Consider the following 26,959-nt stretch of genomic DNA (forward strand, 5'->3'; position numbering starts at 1 on the left):
TGGCCTGAAACCAGGTGTTAAAGTACTCCATAGCTCATTGCACATAAGATGCCCTGTGATTCTCTGTTTCTCACAAAAATGCATTTTTTCTGCTGCTTTGAAGGAAATTGGTGTTAAGCCATGAGACACCCAGCCCTTCCTAAACCATCTCCCTTTGGTCTTTACCAGTGGTGGCAAAGAAGTGCCCAGAGCTGTGGGATAGTACCAGGCTGTGGGCAAGCACATGACCAAGTTGCCGTCAGATAAATACTGAAACAGCCCTAGCCTAGATTAAGTCCTTTTTTTCCTTTTTTATAGTGAAAAGGGATTGGGTCACGTCCAAATATTTTATATTAAATTCTAGAGCTTGCCTGTTTTCTCTTCTGTTACCAAGGCAAACGTGCCCCAGCTCCCTGACAGATCACATTAGGCTCAGTGGAGCTGTGTTCGATCACCTTGCTCTGGAAATCAGTGCAGGAGTGAGGGCAGAGCCACCACTCCAGACTGCTCCCAGGATGAGTCACCACAGCAAAGGCTCCTGCCTGAGTGAGCCAGAGCCGCCTCTCCAATGCGCTGGGCTTTCTGCACCCAGGACTTCTCAAGCCTCTTCTTCTTCTTTCTTTTCTTCGTGAGATTTTATTCCTTGTCTTCATTTCTCTCTCCCACCTTCCTGCCCTGCGGAACTCTTTAATGTTTTAGCAGTTAAGGGAGGAAGAGAAGGCATCCTAGGCATCCTCTTTCCTGCTCCTTGGCAGAGCTGAGCGATGATCTGAGTGCAGAGGAACCCACTCCTGCTCCTGCCTGGCTGAGTCTGTGGCACCATTGCTGACCCTGTGGAAAGGTGGAGTACAGAGGTTGCCCTCAGGCCTCTCTGACGTGGCACCCATCCCTGTTAATAGGCAATGGGGATCCCCTGGGGGCACAGGGATGGTGCCACGAGGGGTCTTTCTTGCTCAGAGGTGGCAGAATAGGAGCAGAGCAATTTGGCAAAGAGGGCAGCCATTGCAGCTGAGGGCCCTCTTGGGACTTTTCTGTTCTCTGCTGAACAGCCTTGAGAAGGGACCTCAGATGCCTCTGTCAGATGCCTCTCCTCCACATCCCTGCACTGTTGTTGGGCATGGGTACAGGGATCTGACCCACTGTCTGCCTCCAGCACATCTGAGACTCTTGAGTCATCTGCTTCAACCAAAAAAACATGTTTTGACTTAAAACATGGGCAAGCTTTGTTCCTACCCTGATGAGCAGCCAGATGAGGTGATGGTCCCTCAGTTCTGCAGTGACAGAAGAGTCCCTGGGGAGAATGGTAACGTTCAGAAAATGGAAAGTCTTCCTTCCCACTTCTCCATCCCACTCCCAAATTCTGAGCTGACACCTCTGTCATTGTCTGTCTCAGCAGTGGTGACAAGCACAAAACACTGCAGACGGCAAAGAGCAGAGAAAATACTAAATTTCCCTGGTCTGTGGTGAAGCCAGAGGCTGTGGGCATCAGCTGCTCAGCTGGGAAGTCATGCCTCTTGTGACAGGGGTGGGATGAGTTTTCCAGCAGAAGGAAGATGCAGAGCAGGTCCCACCCTGCCCTCCTCGCAGCTGTGGCTGCAGCCTTTCATGTTTTCATCAGAGAGGTGCAGAAAAAGCCTGAGCAGCCTGGCAGCCCCAGCACTCCTCACAGGTGCCACAGCAGCAGCCTCCGTGGGTGGAAAGGCAATTTGTGTTGTTTTTGAAGCATTGGGAGCTCTGCAGACATGATGGCTTTTCAGAAAAGGCTCACTGGAACAAATGAGGGGTTTTGGCTCAGGACCTTGTGAGATGCATCCCTTTCCCAACTAGCACCCACACTGCCAGACATCACCAAAATACTCCTGGTGGTCCCAGAGGGGTGTGTGATGGTTTTGCTGGGTGCACTAAAGCTGAGATCCCTGTCTGCTCATACCCAGCCTGTAGGCAGAGATGCCTGAGGCACGCAGAACCGCCAATCCCGATTGAAAATTGCAGAAAACCATGAAAAAGCAGAGCTGTGCCCCCACAACACCCATCTCAGAGCCCCCAGCCTGACATGCCCACCTGTGGCTGCTCATTCCTACTGCCAAGAAGCTGAGGAATCCTGGAGAGGGGCCCACACCTCTGCCACAGCTGAGCCTGCAGAGACATGATCCTGACCCAGGGAGCTGCCAGGCTGAGAGCACACACCAGAGGCTTCACCAGGCAGTCACAGACTTAATAAAAACCACAGCTAAGCAACAGAAACAATTGTCCAGAGCTTGATTTTTCTCCTTTCTTGGGCTGCATTTTTCTCTTGCTGTTGTGATGGGGGTACTCGCAGCACCCCAGGGCACACAGATCTTGCCTGCCATGGGCAGTGCTGTCTCTGCATGGCACAGGGATATCAGGTCTTGCAGGGGAGCTGTGGGATGGTCCAATTCTGATCACAGAGATGGCAGTCTCGATGATTTATTTTTCTAATCACTTGCATAGATTCTCCTATAGGGTCTCCAGATTTCAGGGAGGTGCCAAGCTGGGGTATTCCCCCAGCTGGGTCAAGAAGAGGCTCTCAGTAGATTTCTGCCAAGATGGAGATTGGGATCAGCACCCAGCTCTGCTGAGGTGCCTGGGAAAATGCCATCTCACCAGAGCCCCATACATAACCATGTCCTGTGCTGTCCTGGACCACAGGAGACCTAGCTCCACTCCTCCCTGGGTCCACACTGTGTCAATTTGCCCCAGTGCTGGAGAATTTCATGCAATATAGCACATATGTATACACACACATGCACATGGATACCTGTTCCATGTCCCTTGTTGCCTGTTGCTGGCTGGCACAGGGCTTGCATGCATGGGGAAGCATTTGAGATGCTGGTAACAATGTGTTTGGTTCAAAAGGATGGAAGGGCAACTCTTGTAAGTGTGTGAAGACAGAGTGGTCATTAGTACATGTTCATTGAAGTTTACCAGCTGTGTAACAATGGGCTTCTCTTTGCCATTTTACTTAATTTGTCTGTAATTATGTTCCTAATATAGAAATCATTTGGCATTTATTTACTGTAATAAAACTTCCCATTGCATTTAAACTCAATGTGAAGATTTAAGTATATTTAGGAGACACAGCTGAAGACCTGAAATTAAATGACCCTGGCTTCCTTTTGCAAACAAGACAAACTCAGATAAATGCTAGCAGTCAGATACACACATGCAGATCTGTGAGCAGCAGCAGCAGCTGCATGTACACCCCCAAAGAGAAATGGCAGCCCTTGTGGTGATGGGACAACTCCTCCAGCATCTTCTCATTGATCTGCTCTGGCCCAGGGCACTGCTCCTCTGACTGATGCTCGTGCTACTTTGCATACCTGAGCAGGAAAAATGCACAGGTAATGGAAAAACTGCAGGTCTTAAGATCACCATCAGCTATCTTGGTTTTGTGCACAGCTTGCACTGGCTTTCAAAATGTTTGATTTAATGGTTGTGGTAGTAGGATGTTGGGCCAACCCAGGACACCAGCCACATCCTGGCCCAGTGACACCATCATCCCCAGCCCTGCCCTGTTTAAAGGAGACTAGGGGGCAAATTTGCTGTACTTAATTTGCAGTTAAAAGAACAGGCCTGGGAATCACATCTCATATCTGCCTGCTGGTGGGTGAGCAGCTGCAGCTGCGGATGGGCCCCAGCACTGATAAATGACAGATAAAAGCCAGGCAGAGCTCTGCCACCACCACTCAACAGGGGTGACGCTGCTCCTGACGTGGTTATTTTCTCCCTGGATATACCGAGCACCACAAGCATGCACTGGCAATAATTTTTTTTTCCCCATCCTTTCTCAGCACTCCTGCCAGTAGGCTTTAAATAGCAGGGGCCAGATAATCATTAACCACTTTGACGTATTGCAGCGGGGACAGACTGGGAGTTCAGACAGAAAGGACAGAGCTGGAGCAGAGCTGCACTACTGGTGCATCTCCAGCAGTGTTGTCCTCCTCAGGATAAAGCCAGTTCAGCCTGGCCTTGCCCTTGCTGCTCATTGAGACAAGCTCCCGCCCTACTGAGAGATAGGGAAGAATATTATATATATAATTGATCAGTGAATTACTCTTTCCAGAAGTAGGGAAGAGCATTTCATGCATATGTTTGAAATGGTTGTGGCTGAGCCAGAGCGCCTTTCACTTTTTGTTAACTCTGGTTTTTCCTAATTTAGACTTGGATAACAGAAAAAAAAAAAAAAAAAAGAAGAAAAAAAAAAAAAGGCAGGTGATCTGACTCCAAAGCACACTTCAGTATTTCAGAAGAACAAGATGATAGTGAGCAAATTGAGGAGGAAGCTTGAAGTTAGTTACTAGTTACTGACAAAGGAAAAATGCTGCTTAGACTCATCCCAGTGATGGAATGTAACTCTACAATGGGAAGTTGCAAAAATAAATGTTGTAAAATAGGGAAATAGATCCTTCAAAGGGTTTTTGGAGAGCAGTCCCTACAGGGATTTGGTCGGAGCGCTGCTGTTTGAACACTGGAGAATATATTGTGCAGACCCATCTTCTACAAACTTGCAAAAATGAGTATTAAGGTTTTAATTCCCATCTCTAATTGTTGTGATTTTTGTCTCACTTTGGGATTGCTTTTGTGTTCCTGTAGCTTTTAGCAGCAAAGGACTCTGCTGCTAAAAGCTTCCTGTGTATCATAGGAAATGGTCTGTTCCTGAGCTCTCTGTACAGACAGCAATGAGACTCCTTCTCCTTTGCTGTACAAAGGATTTATTCCTTTGATATGCCCCTGGTGTTTGTTTTTCTGCTGGTACAGGAGTGCATGTGCATGTGTGTGCATGTGGCAGTTTTACAAATGCCTGCTGTGGATAGAATTGGGCTTCACAGTATGCAAAAATAGCTGTGTGCCACATACAAGGATGCAATATTTCAGACGGCTGGAGAAAATGTGATAAATTGAGTTTTTGCTAGATTTGCTAAAATCAAGTCACTGGGGAATTCATCTCCACAGCTGAATCCTGAGGTTGTAGGAGCTGGCAGGACTGTGTGTTTGAGCATCACAGTTAGGGAGGGAGACTGGGTCCCCATGGTGCTGTCGGACATCTGTGAACATCTCTTGGCTCTGAAGAGAGAAGCTCAGATTTCAGAGACAGAGCCCCAGAAGCCAACGTGAGTCCAGGCTGTAGCTGCAGCTTTTCCCCTCTGCCTTTGCCTGGAGGTTGTTGCTCTTAGTTCCTGCTCCATCCTGCTCCATTCCTGATCCCTCATCATCCACGCCTCCAGCTGCTCGTTAGACAAAGCCCAGGTCCTGCACTCACCATTTTGAGCCCTGCAAGAGACGTTGCTGTGCAGTGAGGTGGAAAGGCAGGGATGCTGCAGATCTGGGAGGTTTCTGTGTGGCCTCCTTACTGCTGGGGCCTCACTTGTGTGCTGAGGGACAAAGCTGTTGACAAAATAAGGCACCAGGGACTGAGATGAGAAGGGCAGACCAGAGGCACAGGGCAGTGGTCCTTGTAGCAGGCTGGCTCTTGGTGTGGAAGAGGTTTGGCGAGTGGGGAAGCAGAGGAGTTGTGCCAAGTTCTGGTCCCTCCCCTTTTGCATCCTGTCTGGCAGTGCCTGCTCTTCTGGGCTCCTGATCACTCTGGTGATGTCCCACCCCAATTTCAGCCAAGGGCACAAACATGCCCAGCCAAACCTGAGCCCCTCAAATTGGACCTCATATGGGGAGTTTGAGTGCCCGGTGTCAGTGCTCATTCCCACGTGCGCCTTTCTCCCATCTAATCCTTCCCTGCTTCCCTTCTTCTGGTTTGCCATGTCACCCCTTGCCAGGGGGAAAAGGTTCATGGAGCCTACAGCCCTCCTTGCTCCCCTTCTCCGTTTGTATCCCCTCCAGTATATAATGAAAACCAGTAACAAGTATAGCCAAGGCTGGGTTTGTAACACAAACAGTTATTTACAGTTTTGCTACAATTTCATGAAAGATGACATTTTTAGGTGACCTAGCTGAAACAAATGAAACACTTTAAATGTTCGCATTAGGTTTTGTAAAAAGAAGTATTGCTCTTGCCCAGTGTGGTCCTCGGTTCCTGAGCTGCTGACACCGGATGTAGTGACCTAGAAGCTGACACAGTTTCCCACCACGGTTAGCAAGAGCAGGATCTGGTTCATAACCCGAGGCAGTTATGGATGTCTTTTACCATATCCAGCAGTGTCCAGTGCCAGGGTCTGTTATCCTGGTGCTCCATCAGAGTAGTGATGAGGCTGATCTGGGCTGTAAAAGCAAATACCTTCTCCCCAATGCTGAAAGTATGATCCAACCTTCCCTGTCCCATAGATATTCTGCCTTTAAAAGCTTTTTAATCTTGGAGCACAGTTAAATGTGCTCCAATCTATACTGTGGCTTTTAAACACTAAACAGTGAGGAGTAAAATGTAATGGCTGTCTCCTAACCTAAATAAGCAATGGCAAACAACTGTAAAGGGCTCCTGAGCTTGTGTGCACAGAGGAATTTAGTCTCATGGTGAACAGCATGATAGCAGATAGATCAGAATAATAGGGAGTGTTTGTGGATGTTTGTGGACCCTGTTAAAAGCTGCACCAGAAACAAGGGAGTGAGCCAGGAGGTTCAGTGTTTCAGCCACCACTCATAACTGTCTGGGTTGCAGGCCAGAACACAATTTGTTCTCCATCTTGCTTGCTTCTAGGGTGCAAATAGCCAGCCCTGTAGTTCAGCAGTATGACTGTCTGGGATGGTAGACAGTGTGGGAGAGAAATTTGAGGACATTTTGCATGCCTGGGCTTGAGGAAGCTACCTGGGTCTGAGCAGGCCATCAGTCTGGAGCAGAGGCTGTCTCACAACTTATCACCACCACCAACCTCACTTTCTAAAATAGGCAGCAGAGAGAGACAAAACCTGAGCAATGAACGGATGGTGTCTGGTTTCCAACAGAAGTGTGTCCACTGGTTGGGGTCAGTGTGGGTCCTCTGGAGTGGTAAGAATTGTGCTCATCCAGCTTTTCCTTCAGTGGTGACAAGGCATGTAAGACCCCAGTGTTTGAGACTGTTACATCCCTGACAGTCTCATTCACATCAGCCAAGCATTATTAGAGGGAAAAAGGGATGGAAGCAGCATGATTGCCTGAGCCAAACCAGGTAAAAAAGGAAGAAAGTTCAAATGGTGGATAAGGGAGCTTCTGCCATGCCTGCCATGTGTGCTGTGCTGTGGAAGGAGGGGAGCCTCGCTGATGCTGTCTGTCTGTCTGTCTGTTTCAGGGGGAGTTGCTGAGCCCGTGTCGATGCGATGGATCTGTGAAGTGCACGCACCAGCCATGTCTGATCAAATGGATTAGCGAGAGAGGCTGCTGGAGCTGTGAGCTGTGTTACTACAAGTATCACGTCATTGCCATAAGCACAAAGAACCCTCTGCAGGTAAAGGTACTAGAGACATTTCAAAGTCTATTTATTCTTGTTTCAATTTTTGTTTCTGGGAGCAAGTGGATTTTACCTGTGTGGGTTTTCCTTCCCTGTGCACAGGGATTCATATGTCTGAGACACTCAGAAAGGATTGCCAGGGGCTGGTCCAAAGAGGCCCCATGTTCTGCTCAGTGGTTCTGGGAGCATCCCTTGGGAGTCTGCTCTTTCTCTCCTTGGCAATTCCTATATTCACTTGCCTCCTGCTGAAAATTCCACAATAGTGCTATAACACCTCACAGCCATTCAAATGTGTTCATCCACTGGAGAGCCCAGGTGTGCCTGCCTCCAGGGCCAGGCAAGGACTGTGCCATTGTGGGATTTACTGCAACAGAGCACACAGTCTGTGACTGAGCAGTCGAGACTCCACGTGTTTATAGTTGTGCCATTAATCCTGATCTTCTCCTGCTGAGACTCCGCTGTGTTGGCGTGAGGGATGGTGGAGGCAGATGGAGAGTTCTTGGCACTCTCCTCTCTGATCTCACCCACTTTTTCGCTTTACTGCTCTCACACAATCATGGCAAGGCACAGGAGGTGTTGACTCTAAAACTCTGGTCTCTTCAAGCCTGATTCTTGATGGACTTTTGCAGATGTGCACACAACAGGTAAAGCACATCTTTGATGTGTCTATGAAAGTCATCCAAGGACCCACGTTCTTTCTTATCTGAAAAGCATTGTAGTGAATAAGTCACAATACAGACTGGTGATTTTAAATCAGGATTCAGAATGGGGAAACCTGTGTGACTATTAAAAATGGGATAAATTATCCTTAATAGCTATTGATTTATTGTGGGGGCAATGCCTGAAGATGCATTAATTACTGCATGCCTTTGCTAAGCATCATTAGTGCTCTGGCCATAAGGAAGCACATTACATCCAGGCACTTCTGCTTAATCAGCATCATCTGGACTGGAGTGGCATCACAGTGGTTTAGAGACGAGGGTCATGTCTGTAGGGATTTTGGTCTGTCCAGTGCCTGGCCCTCTGTGGGTCACTCTCTACCAGGAGGCAAGGACAGTGCTGGTGATGGTGCCCAGCTGTACAGGGGAGTGGGGGAAGGGAAACTCCTGCTCTCTCCTTCAAACTGCGAACTCTATGTGGTTTTTTCTAGGCCTGAGGTCACTTACCACATTGAGGAAAAAGGGACAACACATTAGGACTCCAGACTTAAATGAAGTACTGAAATTAGGGGGACATCATGGGGAAACTTTACTGAGGGAAGGGAAAAACCTGCCTGCTCTCTGAGAGTCCCTACAGCTTCTGATTCAATTTTCCATTAGCCATGGGCTGGACACATCAGTAGTTTCATCCCAAGCCTCAGACCCGGAATGTTTTAATTTCTTGGCTCTAGTAACTCAGAGCAGATTGAAACACAGGAGGGGAGATGTGGACAAAGCAGCTTTTGTTTATTTCTGGAAAGCTGCTCCATGATTGCCCTAATGCTTCCTGTGTCTCAGATTGGGGATGCGATGCTGAGCAGCACTGGAGGTTTGTGAGTACAAATTTGTGAGCCTTTGTGACCCCAGAACCACCTTTATTAAATGACTTCAAAACACTCTGCACTTTCAGGGGGCTCAGGTCAATGGGTCAGTGACTTTCTTCTGTTCCTCACTCAGCTAAAATTTGTTGGAGCTGCTCATGGACAAGCTTCCACCTCACACACACAACTTTCCTTGCCTGTGCAAAGCTTCTCTCTCTCTGGGCTCCCCTGGCAGAAAGTGGCCTGATCTGGTGGCCTTTGCCATGAACACTGGGTGGCAGAAACAGCTGAGTTAGAGAGCTCAGCTCCAGGAGCAAGGGTCTCAGAGCACTGTGCAGATCCAGGGCTTGGAGCCTTCACATTGCTGGCTTAGACTTCACAGCACTTCTCACAGAAGCCCTGGGAAATTTGGAGGATGGGAAGAAGCAACTGGAGTGAAAAACTACTTGGCCTGTAATAAATGCAATGTGTAGAGCTACAGCTGTGAGCCTGGGTGCCCTGACTGGTGCCAACACAAAGGCACTTCTGGGAAGCAGATGCTACCCTGGCATTAATATGCAAAATCCTGTGGGAAGTGGCTGATACACCAGGCCAGGACTTCCTACCAGTGCTGAGGGCTTGGGCCTCCTGTAACCCCTTACTATGAACGCCTCATTTCTCAGTGGCTCTCACCATCTGGTAAGATACTGGCAAAAAGGGGCAGAGAAGACACAGGAGTTACTACTATGCCCCAACACTGTATCCCATAACAAGTGACAGCATGTGCAGATGGGAGGAGCATCATTTCTGCTTGGTCTGCACCCCACATGTGGATAACACAGGCTAGCTGGACATACAAGTATATCTCAAAGTCCCTGACCTTTCCTCTCAGGGTCTGCTGGAACTTGTACCCAGCTTTATTCTTACAAGAAATCTCTGAATTTCTCAAGCACATTTTTTGGAGAGCAAATGCTGTAGGAAGTCAAGGTAATCTGTTTTTTCCAGACCAACCACAATACAGACAAGGACCACACAAGCCTCATGTCCTTGTTCAATATAACCTAATTGGGTGATGCTCTGAGCCTGGCTAGATTCTAACCAAGATCATGGCCTACCTCTCTCCTGTGTCCTGTATCTGATAGACTGCTGGGAAGCCAGAGCCAGGCAGCTGGCAGACCCTGGATCCCTGAAGCATGTCCAGTCGGTCTGAGCAGAGCAGCACATCCAACACCCACATGTTCCCTGGGACCTGCATGTTTCTCTGCCCATTTTGACATCTGCTGCACATTTTTTGGAGTGCTTAGAAGCACAGCATGGGCCAGATGTGTCTGGAGACTCATGGTGTGGGCAGAGAAGTTACAGCCGGGTTCATGCATAATTAACACAGGCTCCTTCCAGCCTCCAGGCTATTAGGAAGCTTCATACCAGAGAGAGACCTTTAGTCTTCTGTTTTGGCAGAATTAATCTCTGTAAATTAACCCACCCTACTCTCTACTTCCTGGATTGCAGGCATTTAAGACCAAAGGTCTTAAAGCAGCAATAGTGCTAACCTGCTGAGGCTGGGGGATTAAAGTTATTGGACAACACAGCAGGTGTCCTGCCAAGCAGCAGTCAGGCAGTGAATGAGCAAAAATATTCCATCAGCTGTGAACAACCAGGAAATCCAGAGCTTTTGTCCATTTATCCATCCATCCATCCACCATCCATCCATCCATCCATCCATCCATCCATCCATCCATCCATCCATCCATCCATCCATCCATCCATCCACCAATCCATTCTGCTGTCCAGTTAGCCAGTCACTGAGACAGGAGTCACAAGCTTGGAGGTTTAAATGCTTCCCTCCATTGTAACACTCATGTAAAGCCCATGATTTTTTAAAGGCCCTGAAGGCCCAGGGGTTTAGAAGCACATGATCATACTGCCTGCACCCTGGTGCTGATACATAGTGGAGTAGGTATCTACCTTGATGGGCCTCTGAAGTGTATTTAATCTATATACCTCCTTTGTAGTCAGTCCTGAACCACATCCACTCTGATGTTCTGATTTTAGCAAAGAGAAAATCTGTTTGAACCAACCTTCTCAACAACTGTCTGCAGTCTTGATGAGTTCAGCTCTGATTTACAGTTGTTATCTCTGACTCTTCCTGCATTGTGGGCTGTTTCTGCTCCAAAGATCCCCAGTTGGGGAGGTTGGGATCTGGTCTCTGTTCTCCTCTGGCTCCATTTTGTCCATGGTGATGATCTGTTAGGAGCTGATGAGTGCTCTTACATGGCCTGTTCATCAGGACACTCACAACTGCAAGAACAGCTGATCTCACAGGGCATTTGAGCTTCATCCTGAGATGCTGAGCTAAAAAGCTTGAGGCAAGTTTACTGATGTCTCCTGGTTGTTGTCTCCTGTGTTGAGCATGAGCTTTGTTTCTCCCAGCTGAGCTTCAGCTGCAGCCTGCAAGCAATGGGTGCAGTCACTGCAAGAGAGACTTCAAGGCCTGTGTGTTAAACAGGAGTTTTCCAGGATGCTGGCACTGTAGCCTGAGTCTTACCAGATGCTGTGGCACATGGAGGAGGGGGGTTTTCATCACTGCACATTTCCACGACATGGCCCTACTGGGCCCTCTCGCCTCCTTGCTGCATTTCTAGTATTTGAATAAGCCACAGCATCTGGAAGTGTACAGCAGGGAAGCTATGCCACATCAGTGGCTTAATTTTGCTTGGTGAATTTATAAGAAAAAAACATCCTCCAGAAGATAATTGATGGCCAAGGTCTTGGGACAGCAGCAAGGGGAGAACCACACCCAAGCTGCAAATGATCCTCTCCAACCTTCTAGGAAAAACCTCTCTTGCTTGTGACCCTGGGTCTGAGAATTAAATTGCTGACTAGCACAGCTCAGGATGTTAATGATGTGTATTAAGGGGATGTGTCAGATACAGCAATAAAAATAAACTGAACTGCCTGAGGCAGGCATGGAGGAGCTCTCAGGGGAGTGCAGGAAGGCTCTTCCAGCAAATGAGACTTCTTTGCAAGCTGCTGCAGTAGGACATAGACATCTTCTGCAGGCAGTATCTGCCTTGGATATGTTTGTGCTGCTGCTTGGGAACCTTTGTAGACTGCAAGTGCCAAAGAAAGGGAAATACAGATCAGGCATTAAATACTGTAGTAATGACATTATTCATCTGTGTTACATGAGCAGGCTCTCACTTACAAATCTCTAAGCAGAAGCACTGAAGCAAACAGGGAAACAGGTTTGTGTCAAGTACAACTTGCAGGTTATGAAACAGTGCAGGAGAACAAGTGACATACTCAAAGGCAGCAGTACCAGCTTGGACCCTGACTAAAGTCATCACAAATGTCAGACCTGAGCTCCTAAGAAGCCCTTTCTGAGGCATCTGGGTTTGCAGAGCTTTGTGATTTGGGCAAAATGGGGAAACTTGGGGAAACTGGTCTGAGAGAGAGTGGTCTGCACCGGCAGACATGGGTGGTGTGCCAAAGCACGTGGCCCAGGGGGGTGGTAGCAGAGGACAGACAGCTCCAGACAGTTTCTCCAGAATGGTTTGGAGGGTTGGAGCACTTTTCCAGTGCGGGTGGCAGACCATCACAGAGAACTGCTTGGACATGTTCTGAAGCCACTGTGAGTCTGGAGCTCACAAAGCTGATCCTGTTATCCTGTGGGAGCCTTTAAAGCTTTTTGGTACCACCAAGTCCTTAGTTCTTACCTGTTCAGCGCTGGCAGAGCTTTCTGCCTGCCTAAAGGTCCTGTTCCTGACTGACAACCTGGGTGAGCTGAGTTGTTAAAAGGTGCACTTTAGTGCAGCTCAGTGGCTACCAGGAGCTCGAGTCATTATCAGCTGGGGGAACAAGGGCTCAGCTTTAGGTCTCTCCCCACAAGTGGGATTGCTTGACCTACTGTGATCTTGCTAGGTCTTGAACATTTGAGTGGAGATTTGGAGGGAGGGGGCTGTGTCTGCTGCTAGGCATTCAGACAAAGAGCTTTGGGGGTGTCAGATGTGCCAGTAGAGGGACTCCAGAGTTGCTGAGCAGCTCTACTGGTGATCCAAGGATGATAAGGTCTCCTGCCAAGTCCCTGGTCTGCTGGCCAAAATGAGGTTGGAGAGGGCTTGGGAAAAGGGGTGATTTTCTAAGGGCTGTTATGAAATCTGAAAGACATGGTGCTGTGATTGAGGTGAGCTCCTAAGGCTACCAGTGCAGGGACACGTCAAGCCCAGCTCCTGCAGCTGAAATTCATCAGCACATTCCACCTCTGAACAGCTCTTGGACCTTTCTGTCTGAGCACTCATGGGGGTAAGAGGCTCTATCTTCTGTCTCATGCTAACATCTTCTATCTCATACACTAAGACGTGTAGCAAAATGGAATTAAAAGGTGAAAAATAATGACTCTAGTTATTAGTGGCTCAAGCTAGATCTGGGACACTAAATTGCAGTTCTCAAGGTTGCCAGAGAGAAAATACAACATTTATTACTTCCTTTTTTTTAGTGGAAAATATTAAATTCTTCTGCATGCTGGCTGTTTTCCCCAATGTTCAGCTTTGACCCATTTACCTCCTTGCCAGAGGGTAATCACACCCCAGTGCCACCTTCTGAACAGAGTCAGGACTGCTGCTGTGTGTGTCACTGTCACTTAGTGCCAGATGCAGGGGGAGAGCCTCCTACCCCCTGGCACAGCTGACAGGCTCCAGGCTCTTCATTATCACCGCAGTGAATTTCCCAGCAGCCACTGCCAGCTGAGCAGTCAGGCACTGTCCCTGCCAGTGTTTCAGCCTCCCTGTTCCCAGCCAAGGGGAGCAGAGTCTGAGTTTTGCACTCAGGTGTAACTCTTCTGTTCTCTAAGCCACATCCCCTTTGACAGTATATTTAGTGCTACACCTAAGCCTCCCTTTCTCTGCAGAGCCATGGTGTTGGTGGTATGTGGCTTCTAGCTGTAGAAAACAGTTCCTTCACCTCTCATTGCTACCTTGGAAGGACCTGTTGCTAGCAGAGGCCTTGCAGTATGCCAGGCAGATGGTGAGGAGCCAGTCCATTACCTCCTCAAGAGAGAGAAATGGTGCAGAATGATTTGGCTGGCACAGGCGCACGCGGGTCAGTGTGCGGGGCTGCAGTGAAGCCTTCGCACGCAGCCCCAGGCTGTGCTCTCAGCACTCTCATTCCCTCTGAGTCAGCCACAGCCAGTGGAATGGGAGATGAGGTCTGGGGGAAGCTGCAGGGGTGAAACTGCAACCCCATGCACACAGCCAAGCTCCCTCCCCACCGCATGAATTTAGTCCTGGAGCTCTGGGCTAATGGCATTGCTTGCTGATTTGTCCTTTATTGGCTTATGGTGCTGTTGAGAACAAAGCTGGAGAGCTGGTGGGAGGATGGCAGAGCTGCTTATCCCACCCTCAGAAGCCAGATTTGTGATGGGTGCTGGGTGGCCTTTGCTCTGCCTGATATCAGGAGAGGAGTTGCACCATTGCACCTCTGTTATGGACTCCAGCACGCCTGCAGCATTGGGACTTCCAGGCTGTTCACTGTGGGACCTTCTCAGTGGCACAGATGGGCCAGGTGGATTTGGTGGAGGCATGGAGCAGGTCGGGCTGTGGCAGAGTGGGAATGGGCTGTTGAAAAGATTACTGAGTGTCCCCAGTGCTGTGTTTGCCTTTGGCTGGGTCAGCTGCTGGGGCAGATGGCAGGAAGGGGACTGCAGTAGCTGAGCCCAGGGAAGATACTGGGTTTAGCTGAGTCCAGTCCTACTTCAGGAGGGAACAAGCTCTCTCTCTGCTCAGCAGCTCAGTGGCCATTTCTGTGGCCAACTACGAAATAAGCTGGTACTGCCCACCTCACTAGTGCTGCACATCCATGGAGGACAATTTGAGGGCTGTCTGCCCATGCAGGATGTAAGCCAAGGATCAAGGCTGGCAGAGGCAGAGGAATCTCCTTCAACTGCCACCCACAGACCTCAACCTCTGGCTGAAGCTCTCGTTTGTGCCTCTCCAAATGCAGCCCTTTTCAGGGAAGTGCATTTGGTTCAGGGGTTTGAGGGGTTTGGTAGCAGTGCCATGTGTGTCTGTACCAGCACAAGTCACCCTGTGCTTCTCACCCTTCAGTCAGGGTTCAAAAGTCCTTGCAAAAAACATTGCTAACTCCTGGCTGGCCTGAGCATTAAAGAGGTATCCCGTACTTGAACTCCCTTCTTGCACTGCAGAAGGATGGGACAAGGCTTGCTGGGTGATCCTGCTGTCCTAGGATATGTTTGACCAACATGCAGGGCTCTGAGATCTCACAAGACCGTTACTTCACAGGGGGACTGAATTTCGGCTGAATCTAGGCTAAAGGTTTTCAACTCCTCTGAATCCTCTGTACCTGCAGGAGGTTGAAGTCCATCTTTGTTTATCCTCCTGCCAGTCCCACTGTGATTTCAAGGGCATGTATCTCACAGCTAGAGGTGGCCTATATACTTCAGTGCCAGGAGAGACAGTCTCTCCTCAGCCTGTTTACAGATTTGATTTTTGATTTGCAGAAGATGCTATGGACCATGTCCCTAAGTCTTGTTAAAGACTCCAATTTCTGCTCTTGGTTTTATAGGACAGTTTTCTCAGCAGTGTAAATCTGAGTGGGGAGGTTTTATGCTGGATGACAGAGAGGAGTCTGGGTTTAGGATATTTATAACGTTGCTTATACAAAGCCCTTTGACAAAGTGAATGGATTTGGAGGAGTTACTTCTATTTTTTTCTTTTTCTGAGGAAGAAGCATTGACGTTTACCTTGGAACACAGCCTGAATATGTCTTCATCTAAAGGCAGGGTGTCCTGACCACAACAACTTGTGTTGTTTGTAGCACGTTCTGTGGGATGTGCATTGCTACTGTGAGATTCTACCTAGGGCTGTGATCATGTCAGATCTCACAAAGTGGCACAGAGCCAGCTCATATGAGGCCTTCAAAAAAAAAGCTTGGTTCTTTGAGATATTAATCTTTTGGTACTGAGATGCCCTGGATGAGGATGTTGCCTGGCTTCTGTTTGAGGGAGCAACTGAGCTTTACGGTTTGTGATGGTCATCGCAGATCTGCTGTTACGGGCATGTTATTTTTGGTGTCTTGCCTTCATCCATCCTGCCTCACTCAGGTTGCTGTGCTTTCCTGGTGAGATGCAGGACTCCTTTCCATTGCCTCTTTAGTAGTGCTGCCAAGAAACCCAAGGCCATGCACTGTTGAACAACTGCCATACTCCATCCCAGATATGGATGGGGTAAAAGCACCTATGCCCAGAGGTGCTCTTTGAGATCTCCAAAGCCACCACAATGGTGTAAAACAGTAATGTGCTCCAAGTAACTAATTCTTCTCTTTTGTCCTCCCTCCTCCTTCTTGTGCCCTCCCTGTACAGTGGCAGGCCATCTCTCTGACGGTCATTGAGAAGGTTCAGATAGCAGCGGCCATCCTGGGTTCCCTCTTCCTCATCGCCAGTATCTCATGGCTCATCTGGTCAACCTTCAGTCCTTCAGCCAAGTGGCAGCGCCAGGACCTGCTCTTCCAGATCTGCTATGGAATGTACGGCTTCATGGACATTGTCTGTATAGGTGGGTGACTGTACCTCACACCGTGCCACCCGCTCACTCACCCCTGGAGAGGAGTGGGACATGGCCTGGAGAGCCAGCCTGTACTACAGTTTGGCTTGGACTGAGTCCCACAGCTTTTCCTCCTCTTTGCTTTTATGGCCCATTTTTCACTGTTCTCTCAGCTCATCTGGGCAGCCCCAGAGTGTTTCCTTGGCTGGGGTGGCAGAGGGACCGGCAAAAACACCAGAGAGAAGCAGATGTCTCTTCAGAGCAAGAAGTGGGTGGGGAGGTCTAGGGGAGGCTGGGGAGTGTCAGGCTTTAGAGAATAAAGCTAATCCTGGAATGGCTGATTTAGGGATTGCCCCACACCAGGCGTGGAAGGGTCTCTCCACAAGCAGCTCCTTGGCTCTCCAGCCCGGTCTGCTCCTCATGATCAGTGGGACAGGTGGTATAGCCCCAGTCTCTCTGCCAGGCAGGAGTGTCTTCCCCTTCTTTGGCCCACCTTGGAGCTGCAAGTCCAAACCAGGTCACGGGCCAGCCTTGTCCTTGTCAGGTTTCTGGTACAGAGCAGCTCTTTGAGGATACAGCTGACTCACACTGCACAAGCCTGGAGAGCACAGCAGCTGCTGTCAGCCTGACCCCAGGAAAGTCTCCCTGGGACCAGTGCAGGTCTGCAGGATGGAGGGACATAGCTGCCAATATCTGCAGCAGCTCCTGAAACACTCTGGTGAGCAGCAGCCACCTCCAAATGTGCCCCTGAGCAGTGTCCTCCCAAGCACAGGCCACAAGATAACTTGTCAGTTCAAGTGACCCTGACAGGAAGCAAAAAGGGAACCAGAGACCTCTTCATGTCTGGGTCCTGGCATCACTGTTAAGAAGTTAGAAGAAGCCCTCTCAAACTCAGTGGGAAAAAGCAGTCTTCTTGACTTGGTGGATATGTGTATGTGTGGATAGAACCATTCCAGAGGGAAGAACAGCCCCCATTCCAGCCCTCGGGAGAAGCAGGACAGAGCAGCAACTTGTGGAATTTGGGTGCAGAAGTAAAACAGACCCAGTGGCAGGGATAGAATTCTGGACTGCATACCCTGGTGTCCAGGTTCAAATGGCTCTTGGCCTCAGCAGCCTTCCAGCACAGGACTTGGGGCTGCCAAGACCAATTCCTCCCACTGTTGCCACCACTGTGCTAGCAATGAGATGTGAGCTTGGCCTGTAGAGATCATCTTGCTTCTTCATGTGATGCTGGTGGACCTACCACATTTCCCCAGGAACAAAGTGTGTTAAAGAAAGCTGGGTAGCACCCATATGTTGGCACAATAGGCACAACAGGCTGTGTTCTCTTGCTGGAATAATTTAAAGTGGAAAAAAAATTTCCCAGTGCATGTGTGGTGTGCACATGGGTTGCCTTGTTGGCAGGGGACAGAAGTAGAGAGCTCTGAGCTGGGCAGACATCAGTAACATGATTAACTGGCTTTGATAAAGCTTCAAGAGCTGAGGGGAACTGATTAGCTCATCTGTTAATAGGAGGCAAATCTTCCCACATAGCAGAGAACAAACCATGCCAACCTTGGACTGAAGGGGAACTGAGCAGACAGATCAGATTTTAGGTTCTTTTGTTTGTTTGTTTTTGTTAATTTTTTCCAAGGATTTGGCCTCTATTTCTCTTTCCCACCTTCTGTGAGGGAAAAATAAGTTTATTGGCATCTCCACTGATGTCACAATTAAGCATAATGCCCTAAGCTGGGAGCTTACATCCCATTCCCAGGAACATTTCAGAGTCGTGACTTGGGGCATCCCCTTGTCTCCTGTTCCTCCCTGCACAGCTGGCAGTCCCGGGGTGCCAGGCATGCTGGCTTTCCCACAAACTCAAAAGGCAGTGGGAAGCATCACAGATGCAGTGAGTTAACATGTCTGTACGTGGGTTCTCTTGCCCAGAGCTGCTCCACTTGGGCTGTGTGCAGCACGTCTGCCCGTGCTGCCAGGCAGCCCACCCATGCTCATCAGGGACGGGATGTTCTGGAGCACGTGAGCTCTGTCTCCATTCCTGTAGAAAAGCTCATGTGTGATGCTGCCAGCCCTCTGCCCCTGCCACCCTGCAGTGTAAACCTTGCTCTTTGAAATCCCACCTGTTGGTGCTGCTGCTGCTGCTGTTGCTGCCAGCTCAGCGGTGGAGAGAAAATAAGTTCTGAGCAGTACTAGCTGAGAGTGTGTTCACTCTCCTCCCCTCCTCCTCCTCTTCTGCCCAGTTCAAACTCAGTGACAAATGAGATCTTCAGCAGTTGATGTGATCATCTCTCTTTTCTGAGTGACTTCTCCTCAGCCCTGCAGATTTCAGGGCGTGCACTAGCACTGGCCAAAAGGCTGCTCTGTCCCACTGAGGGGCAAGGCCAGATCAGGCCAGGGGAAGGGACTGATCACAGGGAATTCTTTCCTATGAACACAAGCTGAGAGTGTTGGGGTTGTTCTGCCTGGAGAAGAGGAGGGTCTGGGGATACTCCTTTCCAGTATGTCAAGGAGCCTACAAGAGAGCTGGAGAGGGACTTAGGGCAGGGGCATGTAGTGATGGAACACGGGTCATGGCTTCAATTTGAAAGAGAATAAGGTTAGATATTAGCAAGAAATACTTTACTGTGAGGGTGGTGATGCACTGGAGGAGGTTGCTCAGAGAAGTTGTGGGTCCCCAATCCCTGGAAATGTTCAAGGCCACATTGGACAGGGGCTCTAAGCAACCTGGAGTAGTAGGAGGTGTCCCTGGCCAAGGCAGCTTGGAACAAGATGATCTTTAAGGTCCCTTCCAACCCAACCCATTCTATGAACACTGCAACTGAGGTGAATTCCTCATTCACTATAACTTTGTGATGGGTGCAGCAGTGTGTCCCTAGAAGGCTTGAAGTGAGTTCCTCACTGTGGAACAGCTTTTCTCCCTCTCATTACCCTTCTTCCAAACCTTACTGCCTCATGCAGGGCCTTTTGAAAAATAGTCAAAGGCAGCTCTGGAGATGGAAAGTTCTGCTTCTGACTGCCAGCATGGCCCTAAGCCTCTTGTTATTCGTCCCTGGGTTTTAGTTTAACTTCTGCAAGTTTAGGATAAAACCTCTCATGGATAATTACAGTGGAAATGGATCTTGAAATACTGGAGTGTTGTCTGTGCAATTCAGTGTCTCCTCCTCTGCAGTAGAGCCCTTTTCCTCTTTTGTTACCTAGCCTGTGGGTGGGTAGGAAAGATTTAGGAACTAAGAAATGCTCAGTCATGGGGAAAGGGCAGGACATTAGGTGCACTCGGTTCTACCACACTTGGTTTTTCCAGCTAATGTAAGATGCTGTCTGTACATTTATTTTGTAACACGTTGGGCAGCCTTAGCTAGCACAATGTGATACCATAGGTCCTACAGTAATTGCATGAATTCCAGTTGTTTCTTCCTCCAGTTTGAGCCCCAGGTTTTTCTTTCCCTAGCAGAGAAGCAGAGGTTTGAAAGACAAAGTACTTACTGAAGAGCAGGTGTGCTGAAATAGAGCTTCTCTGTAGTTCCTGCCAGTTTGCACTTCTGTTATACCTAGATGTCTCACATCCATTGGGTAGCCAGTGATTCTTGTCCTGGAGGCAGGTTCATACACCCTGTCACTGAAGATGCTCAGCAGGACACTTCCTCTGGCACTGTGGAGTCTCAAATGGAGAGTCACCAACTCTGCAGAGGTGTGAATAAAATCAGACAGGCAGCCAGCAACTGCCCAGCTGTTTTGTGTGATCTCCTCTCTACCTGGTCAGTAAGGGATTTTGGTAGCAATTTGCCAAGATAGAGATATCTGTGGCAATTTGTATGGACAATCCCATGGCAGCACTGATCTTTTCCAGTGTGGAGTCAAAGGTGAGGGCATAAGTGCTTCCTTGCTTCATACAGCTCCCTCAGCACATTATTTGGTTGTTGTTATCCTCATATGTTCTGAAATGGTCAGATCATCTCCAAGCTGAGCTCTCAAAATATGACTGTTTACTCAGAGACCATTGATCTGTGGAACAAAATCCAGGGGTCTGGATTTCGCCCTCAGTCACTAAACCTTCAGTAATATACTAGTTTTCTTTGGACTTATCTAGATCTAGCATGCCCCACAAAAACAGTTGGGAGGGACAGGAACCATTATCTACCTCTTCACCCGTGATGAAAACAAAAACCACAACCAAATTAAAACCAGTCTGCTCCTCGTGATCAGTGGGACAGGTGGTATGGCCCCAAGCGCCAGAATCTCTGTCCTTCTGGGCAAGATGTGCAAGATGGGCTTTTAACACTGTTCTGCCCCTTGCTCTCAGACATCTAACAGAAGGGCAAGAAGCACTGGAAAAGATTGCTTGGGATTTGTGGGAACCTCCAGTACTGGATTTTATTTAAGAACCTGTTAGAAAACATATGTCAAGAACAGGTTGCAGAGATGATCCCAGTTTATGAAGGGGGAACAAATTAAATGCTTCTTGATATCCAGCCAGCCTCGATGTCTTTGATTCTGATCTCTCTTTCATCTGTGCTATCTCTGGTCATGTCTGTAGGACAGATATGAGAGTTGGATTAAACTAGAAACTGGTGATGGTGCCAGCATAGGTACAGCTCTGCTATGAAGTCATCTACAACACAGACATCTGAGATGAGGAACCAGGAAGGGAATGAGAAGTGAGATGGGGACTGTTCATTTGATTAACTGCTCTCTCCATGGTCCATGAGAGGTAAATCCAAGAGGTAAATCTCTCGCATAGTGAGATTAGCAAAAATGCCGATATTGAAATGCACAGACAAATGGCATGAGCCTTCACAGGCCTCAGGTACTGAGCAGAGAGAGTAGCAGCTTAGAGCTGGCCTCGAAATCCTGAGAGATACCTGCCTGTTAATTAAATGACAGTCCTTGGAGAGGAAAGGAGTGGTTTGCCTCTCTCTCTGTCAAGGTGCAATTAGGGGAAGTCGACATTTGTAGAATAAGGTGTCATTTGGGGTCAGGAGGACAGGAAAGCATCTCCTGTTAAACAAGAAGGAACTCTGCCAGCTAATGAGAGCATGTCACAGAGTGGGCTCAGGCATCCCCAGATGGCCTCTGAGGGAGAAGCATGTCCCAGGAGGGCCATTAGCAGGCTGTGTGCACAGGGCTGTGGTGATAGGGTTTGTGTGTGCCGGCCTGCTTGGGATCACAGGGCTATCCCTGAGGCTGGCATGCTGGGGGGTTATCCCCAGCAATGCAAAATTAATCTGGTCTGCCTCTCCTTGGATCACTGACTGATGGGCACTTCTGCTTTGTCTGTGCCCAAGTCCCTGCTCCCTGGCTCACCCTGCCTTGGTGCTGACAGCAGTGCATTTCTCCAAGCACTAAATCCTCGTGCTTTTTAAAGTTTTTCCCACTCTTTCCCTGGCTGGCCCCTGATGGTATTTGCCTTCAAAACAGCACTGCACCTCAGCAGCACAAGATGGGCAGAGCAGGACCATTCATCCAGCCAACGAGTCTTGTTGGCACACCATGGCAATCCATTATAGATCAGGAAATGTCTGCCTGCTGTTTTTAATCCCAGCTGCCAGAAAGAATAATCAAAAGCATCCAGTATGTCTGACAGCATCTCAGCACAACCATAGGTAATAACATAAGAAATCAATAGCCAATTAAAACCGATCCACAGCATTTGATCTTTCATAGTGCAGTGGGAACAGTAATTAATGGAGCTTCCTTGAAACAGTGACAATTCAAGCTTCCTGCCAAGACTAATGGGGTTTTGTTCTAAATGAGCTTTACCTTACAGAGAAAATGCTGGGCTGAGGTAGCCTCAGGGTGCTATCTAGCCAGGTCACTTGGGCCTTCAGCATTCAAAGGATTTAGGAGTCAAAGTCACAACGAAATAAAAAGAAACTGAGAAATGAAGTGTCTTCGGGGTCTTGGTCTTCATCTGTATCAGTCCCATTCTCAAAAGGGAAGCAGATGTTTTCATTCAAGTCCACACAGTCCCCCAAGGTACAAAGCTGGAAGAATTGCTACCATGGTAGCAAATCAGTTTTGTGGAAGCACCAAACCCACATGTTGGCTCAATGACACCCTAAAGGCAGAGCACAAGGCAGAGAAGTTCAGCAAATGTCTTTGAAGGAGAGACCTGAGAGCAGCCCACACAGCAAATGTGTGTGACTTTGGCATACCTGGAAGAGATCTGTGAGAATATACAGAATATACAGCTTTCAGCTTGATGCACTGCTTGCCATGCTCTTCATGCACTTCTTACCCAATTTGCATGTAAACTGGAGCTGTCAGGAGCTAATAGGAGTGGCCAGATCCAGCTCCTACCTTCAGAGCAGGCGGCTGGGATAAAGCTAGGCAGCAAAGTCACCTTTTCTTCACCATGAACTCTGGTTGGACACATTCAGCCACAGTGTGCGTGCTTTAAGAACCACTGAGCACATCATTGATCTATCAGCTGTACAGAGGCTGTGTAGACAGGAAGAGTCCCCCCAGGGCATGTTATGGGGCTCTCAGTCCAGCTGGGCAGGGTCCCTCCTGGGGAGCAATCATTGTGGGCCCTGTAGCTGGGCCAGCATCAGGAGAAGCGACGCTGCAAAGCTGATCTGGCCACTGACTCCTTGGCTGTTATCCAGGAACAGCGGATGCTCGGCAAAATTGAGACAAGCCACCCTTCTGCCCTGAAAGAAGGGACCTATTTTTATCCACTGTTGCATTGATTGTTCCATAAGAGAGCAGAGGGGCAGCTGGCACGTGTGCATTGTGTTCTCCCAGCAGTGGGCAGGGCTGCAGGGGCTTTGTGTGCCCACGGGACTCCAGCACAGCTCCAGCTTCTCTCCACAGAGCCAGAACATCACTGCTGAGCAAAGAGACACAGGTTTGGACCTGGCTTTGAACCCTCTCCCTCTTTGCAGGGAAGGAACTTGGCTTCCAGTACAACCTGAGCAGCACCTGGGCTTTCACATGTGTTCCTTCAGCTCCACACTCCTTCCCCACATCCATCTCCAGCAGGGTCCCACTGTTGCAGCAGGGCTCCAGAGATTTATTGTGAATAACCATATGGTGCTCTCTGCTCCAGTGGATCATTGTGTTCGGCGTTTAATGAGGGCAACACAATTAACTTTTTTTGAGGGAAAAAAGAAATTCTTTCGCCTTGTGAACTGCATCTTGTGCTTTCAAGTGTGATACCTTGCAATCAGAATGGTGCCTTACTGTCACTAAACTCCTTGATAAAATCACGTGCCTGGTGTCCCCAGTTAAGTTTCCATACGTGGGCAGAGGCAGCAGCGCTCACCTGCCTGTCACAACCTCTACACTGGCAGGAAATTCCCTTGTAGGCAGCTGGTAGGATCTCCCATGCCAGCTGCACAAATTGTGCTGTCTAGTAAGGGATGAAAAAAGTCCTCAGTTCTGTGCCAGGCTGTGTTTTTCCAACTGCCTTCTGTCCCATCACTCCTCCTACTACAGCCTGCATCCCCACAGACACATCACTCCTGGAGGTGGAAGCTGTGGCCCATGGCAGGCTGTTGTGGCTGTTGCAAGAGAATTCAACTCCATGGTCAAAGATGAGACCACAGCGGGGTCACCCATCATGTACAGTGGATGAGGTTTGTCCCCAGCTCAGTGAGGTGCCAGAAGCAGAGGTAAGAAGAGATTAATATGAAGAGACATTAATCAAGCTCTGGGATCACCTTGTAGAGACTGATTGATGGCTACCTACTAGCACAGCCATCTTTCAATCCAGATGCAACAGGCTGTAATGAAGAACATTGCAAACAAGCCTATGGGCTAAGTTGCTAAAGTTAATTCTTCCTGCAAGTTACTCCCTGAAGCAGTGCTTTTCTTCCTGCACCATTACCCATGAATGACAGCCACAGCCTGAGCCCCTGTGTCCCATGGCAGAGCTGGTTCCACAATATCCATACTATGCCAGGTGGGACAATTCACTCTGCTCAGCCGCAGCCACACAAAGAGCCTTTCTGTGTTCTCCAAGGCTCTCTAAACCCTTTGCTGCAGGTTTAGCCATGCTCAGCTCCATTCACTGCTGTCACACCTGTGAGCTCAGCACTGGCAGATACCATAGGTGCAGGTAAACTCTTTCCTGCCCCTCAGCCTCTGTCAGCATTCACTCATCTGGATATTGCAGCCTTCAGCTCTGGTGGAAGACCCTTGTATGTGCAGAGAAGGAAGGAATGTGTTTTGCCTTCTTAGAGATTCTAGCTAGTAACAGATCAGAAATAACAGACCCTAGTCCTTTTGGCTTCTACCACCTTTGTTAATATTGAACAGTGCCTCTGTGGGAGAGGAGAAGACCTTTGCAGGGGAGAAGGTGGGGTGAGACCTGTGGCGACATCATCAGGGAGCAGAGAGAGGCTGCAGCACCCAAGGTGAAAGGCTTTGGGAGGTCTCACAGAAATCCTGTTGGTATTTTTTTGTCATGGCTGTGAAGGACAAAGCAGCACAGGACAGGCTGCACCATGGCATGTCCCAGGAACATGTTTATCCCAACAAAAGGCTGGCCAAATACCAACATGAACACCTTCTGCCTGACATCCTTGGGATGCCTTCCTGCATGTTGGAGGGGAGAGATGCCCACATCTCACTCCAGTGAGGCAGCAGAGGCAATCACCATGCACATGCCAATGTGTCACATCACAGGCATCTCAGGTCCCTTAGTTTAGCCCATGTGCCCTACATTACCCTGGGGGATGGCAAGGGTGGTCTGTACTCACCTTTGTGTCTCTCCTAATTGGTTTGTATTTCTCTTAGTGATAAAGCACTTAGGTGACTGGAATAGTCTGGAGGAATTGGGCTCAGACAGGACCTGCATCCCTTAGAAAATGAAAAAATTGTGAAACTATTCTCATTTTTCCTTACAGAATTTCATTTGCTAATAAAAGCAGAGAGGGAGGCATTAGTTCTACATTCAATAAGCAAATGTCATGTTTTGATCATTCTTGAACAAAGCATTTTGATTTAACATTTAGAGATGACTGCTCATGCTGAGTGTTTCAAATTCAGTGTCAGAATTTAGAATACAACATTTTAAAAAAATTCAATTCCAAATGAAACATTTTAACCTGTCTGCAAATACACGTGTGTTCTTCCATTCTGGGGAACAATGTGACTTTTTCAGGTCCCCAAGCAAATGTGAAGGCAGATTCCCAAGCTCTGTACAGCACAGTGGTGTTGTCCTTTTAAAGGAGTGTCCCTGGGATGTCTGGGGATCAACATGACTGCCCAGGCAGTGCTTTGGGCAGAGTGACATTAGCTATGGCATAGGAAGGTTCAGGACCCAGACGTGGAGGAATGCTTTCCATCCTGCAAACAGAATGAAGTGGAAGTCAGGTGCTTTTTCTCTTTTCACCATAAGTATTCAACTCCATGAGCTTCTGTAGGGAATGTCTGGAAATCTGAAGGTAGAAAAGACCCATAAAATCACCTAGAGACCAGTGCTCTATTCAACCTAGCTTGAAATGATTATTTACTCCCTTCTTTTAAAGACCTTGCAGTATCTGTCATGCACACAATGAATGTCTTTCACCTCTTGAACAAAGCCTTTTCAAGATGTGGGGTGTTGCTGTTATATCCATTTTAAATTCAGAGGAAAAAAAAAGATTCCAAGAGGATCTACCCAGTCCTAGCTACAAAGCAAGGAGGGGAAACTTTAAGAGAACAAGAGGGTTAATGAGTACTGCCTCCAAGCCCTGTCCCTCCTGTTCTGGCACAGTTATGGATAGACACACAAGTGGGGAATGGTGCTGGAGAGGCATGATTCAGAAGCAAGGGGGTGTTCTCTTGGTGGAGCTCCCATCTCTATTTATGTAGTTGATTTTTCCAAGAACAGTCTCATTTATTGCTGCCTGCATAACTGCAGATTTCCCTTTAATCCTCTGCTTTATAATGCCCTGTACAGGAGTACAAGGGCCCTTCAGGGCACAACACCCATTTTGCTCTAGCTGTCCACAGCCAGCTGACTTTATGGGAGTACTTCAGTTTATGCTTTTATCTACTGCCTGAGCAAGAATTTCTTTGGGTTTCATTTTACCTATTTTCAGTTATTTCTTGTTTTGCTTTAGGGTGGTTTTTATCACTGTTTTGAGTCAAGGGGTAAAAAAGTACTGGTCTGGGCAGTGCAGGAGGAGAAAGTTGTAGTTGGTAGTTTGTATGTTTACAGCTGGAAGTATTGTGGCATCTCCAGGGCCATGGTGTTGCTGTGTGCAGCTCCAGGGGTCAGCCCAGCTCCTCTGTCACATCTCTGCAGGACAGCTGGTGTTATTTTCCCATTGCACACAAACCGTGTGGGAGTGCTGAACAAAATGAAATTTCATTTCCATTGGACAGCTCTTCTCACTCCTTAATTTAGCCAGTGTTTCCTCATGTTGGGTCTCGCCAGCTCAGCCCTACAGGGCTCTGCCCATGTGTTGTGGGGAACATGGCTGAGCAGGGCTGCCCTGGGATGGAGGCAGCACCTCACAGAGAAGATGCATTACTTTGCAGCCATAAAAGCTCCCCAAATGCTCCTGCAACACCCTGTCCCCAGCTCCCATGAGCTCCACAAGCCCCAT

General features: G+C 48.5%; 1 protein-coding gene across 1 annotated transcript in view; it reads left to right on the top strand.

The window, feature by feature from the left end:
• MARCHF4 (membrane associated ring-CH-type finger 4) overlaps positions 1–26,959 on the top strand; it is a 93,966-nt gene that overhangs the window by 58,799 nt on the left and 8,208 nt on the right. The window contains exons 2-3 of the mRNA XM_059476323.1: positions 7,215–7,370; positions 16,247–16,439. Coding sequence (XP_059332306.1) covers positions 7,215–7,370; positions 16,247–16,439 — 349 coding nt within the window. The remainder of the gene's footprint in view (positions 1–7,214; positions 7,371–16,246; positions 16,440–26,959) is intronic.

This window comes from Ammospiza nelsoni, chromosome 7 (assembly GCF_027579445.1).
Source record: "Ammospiza nelsoni isolate bAmmNel1 chromosome 7, bAmmNel1.pri, whole genome shotgun sequence".
In the NCBI taxonomy this organism is placed as follows: domain Eukaryota; kingdom Metazoa; phylum Chordata; class Aves; order Passeriformes; family Passerellidae; genus Ammospiza; species Ammospiza nelsoni.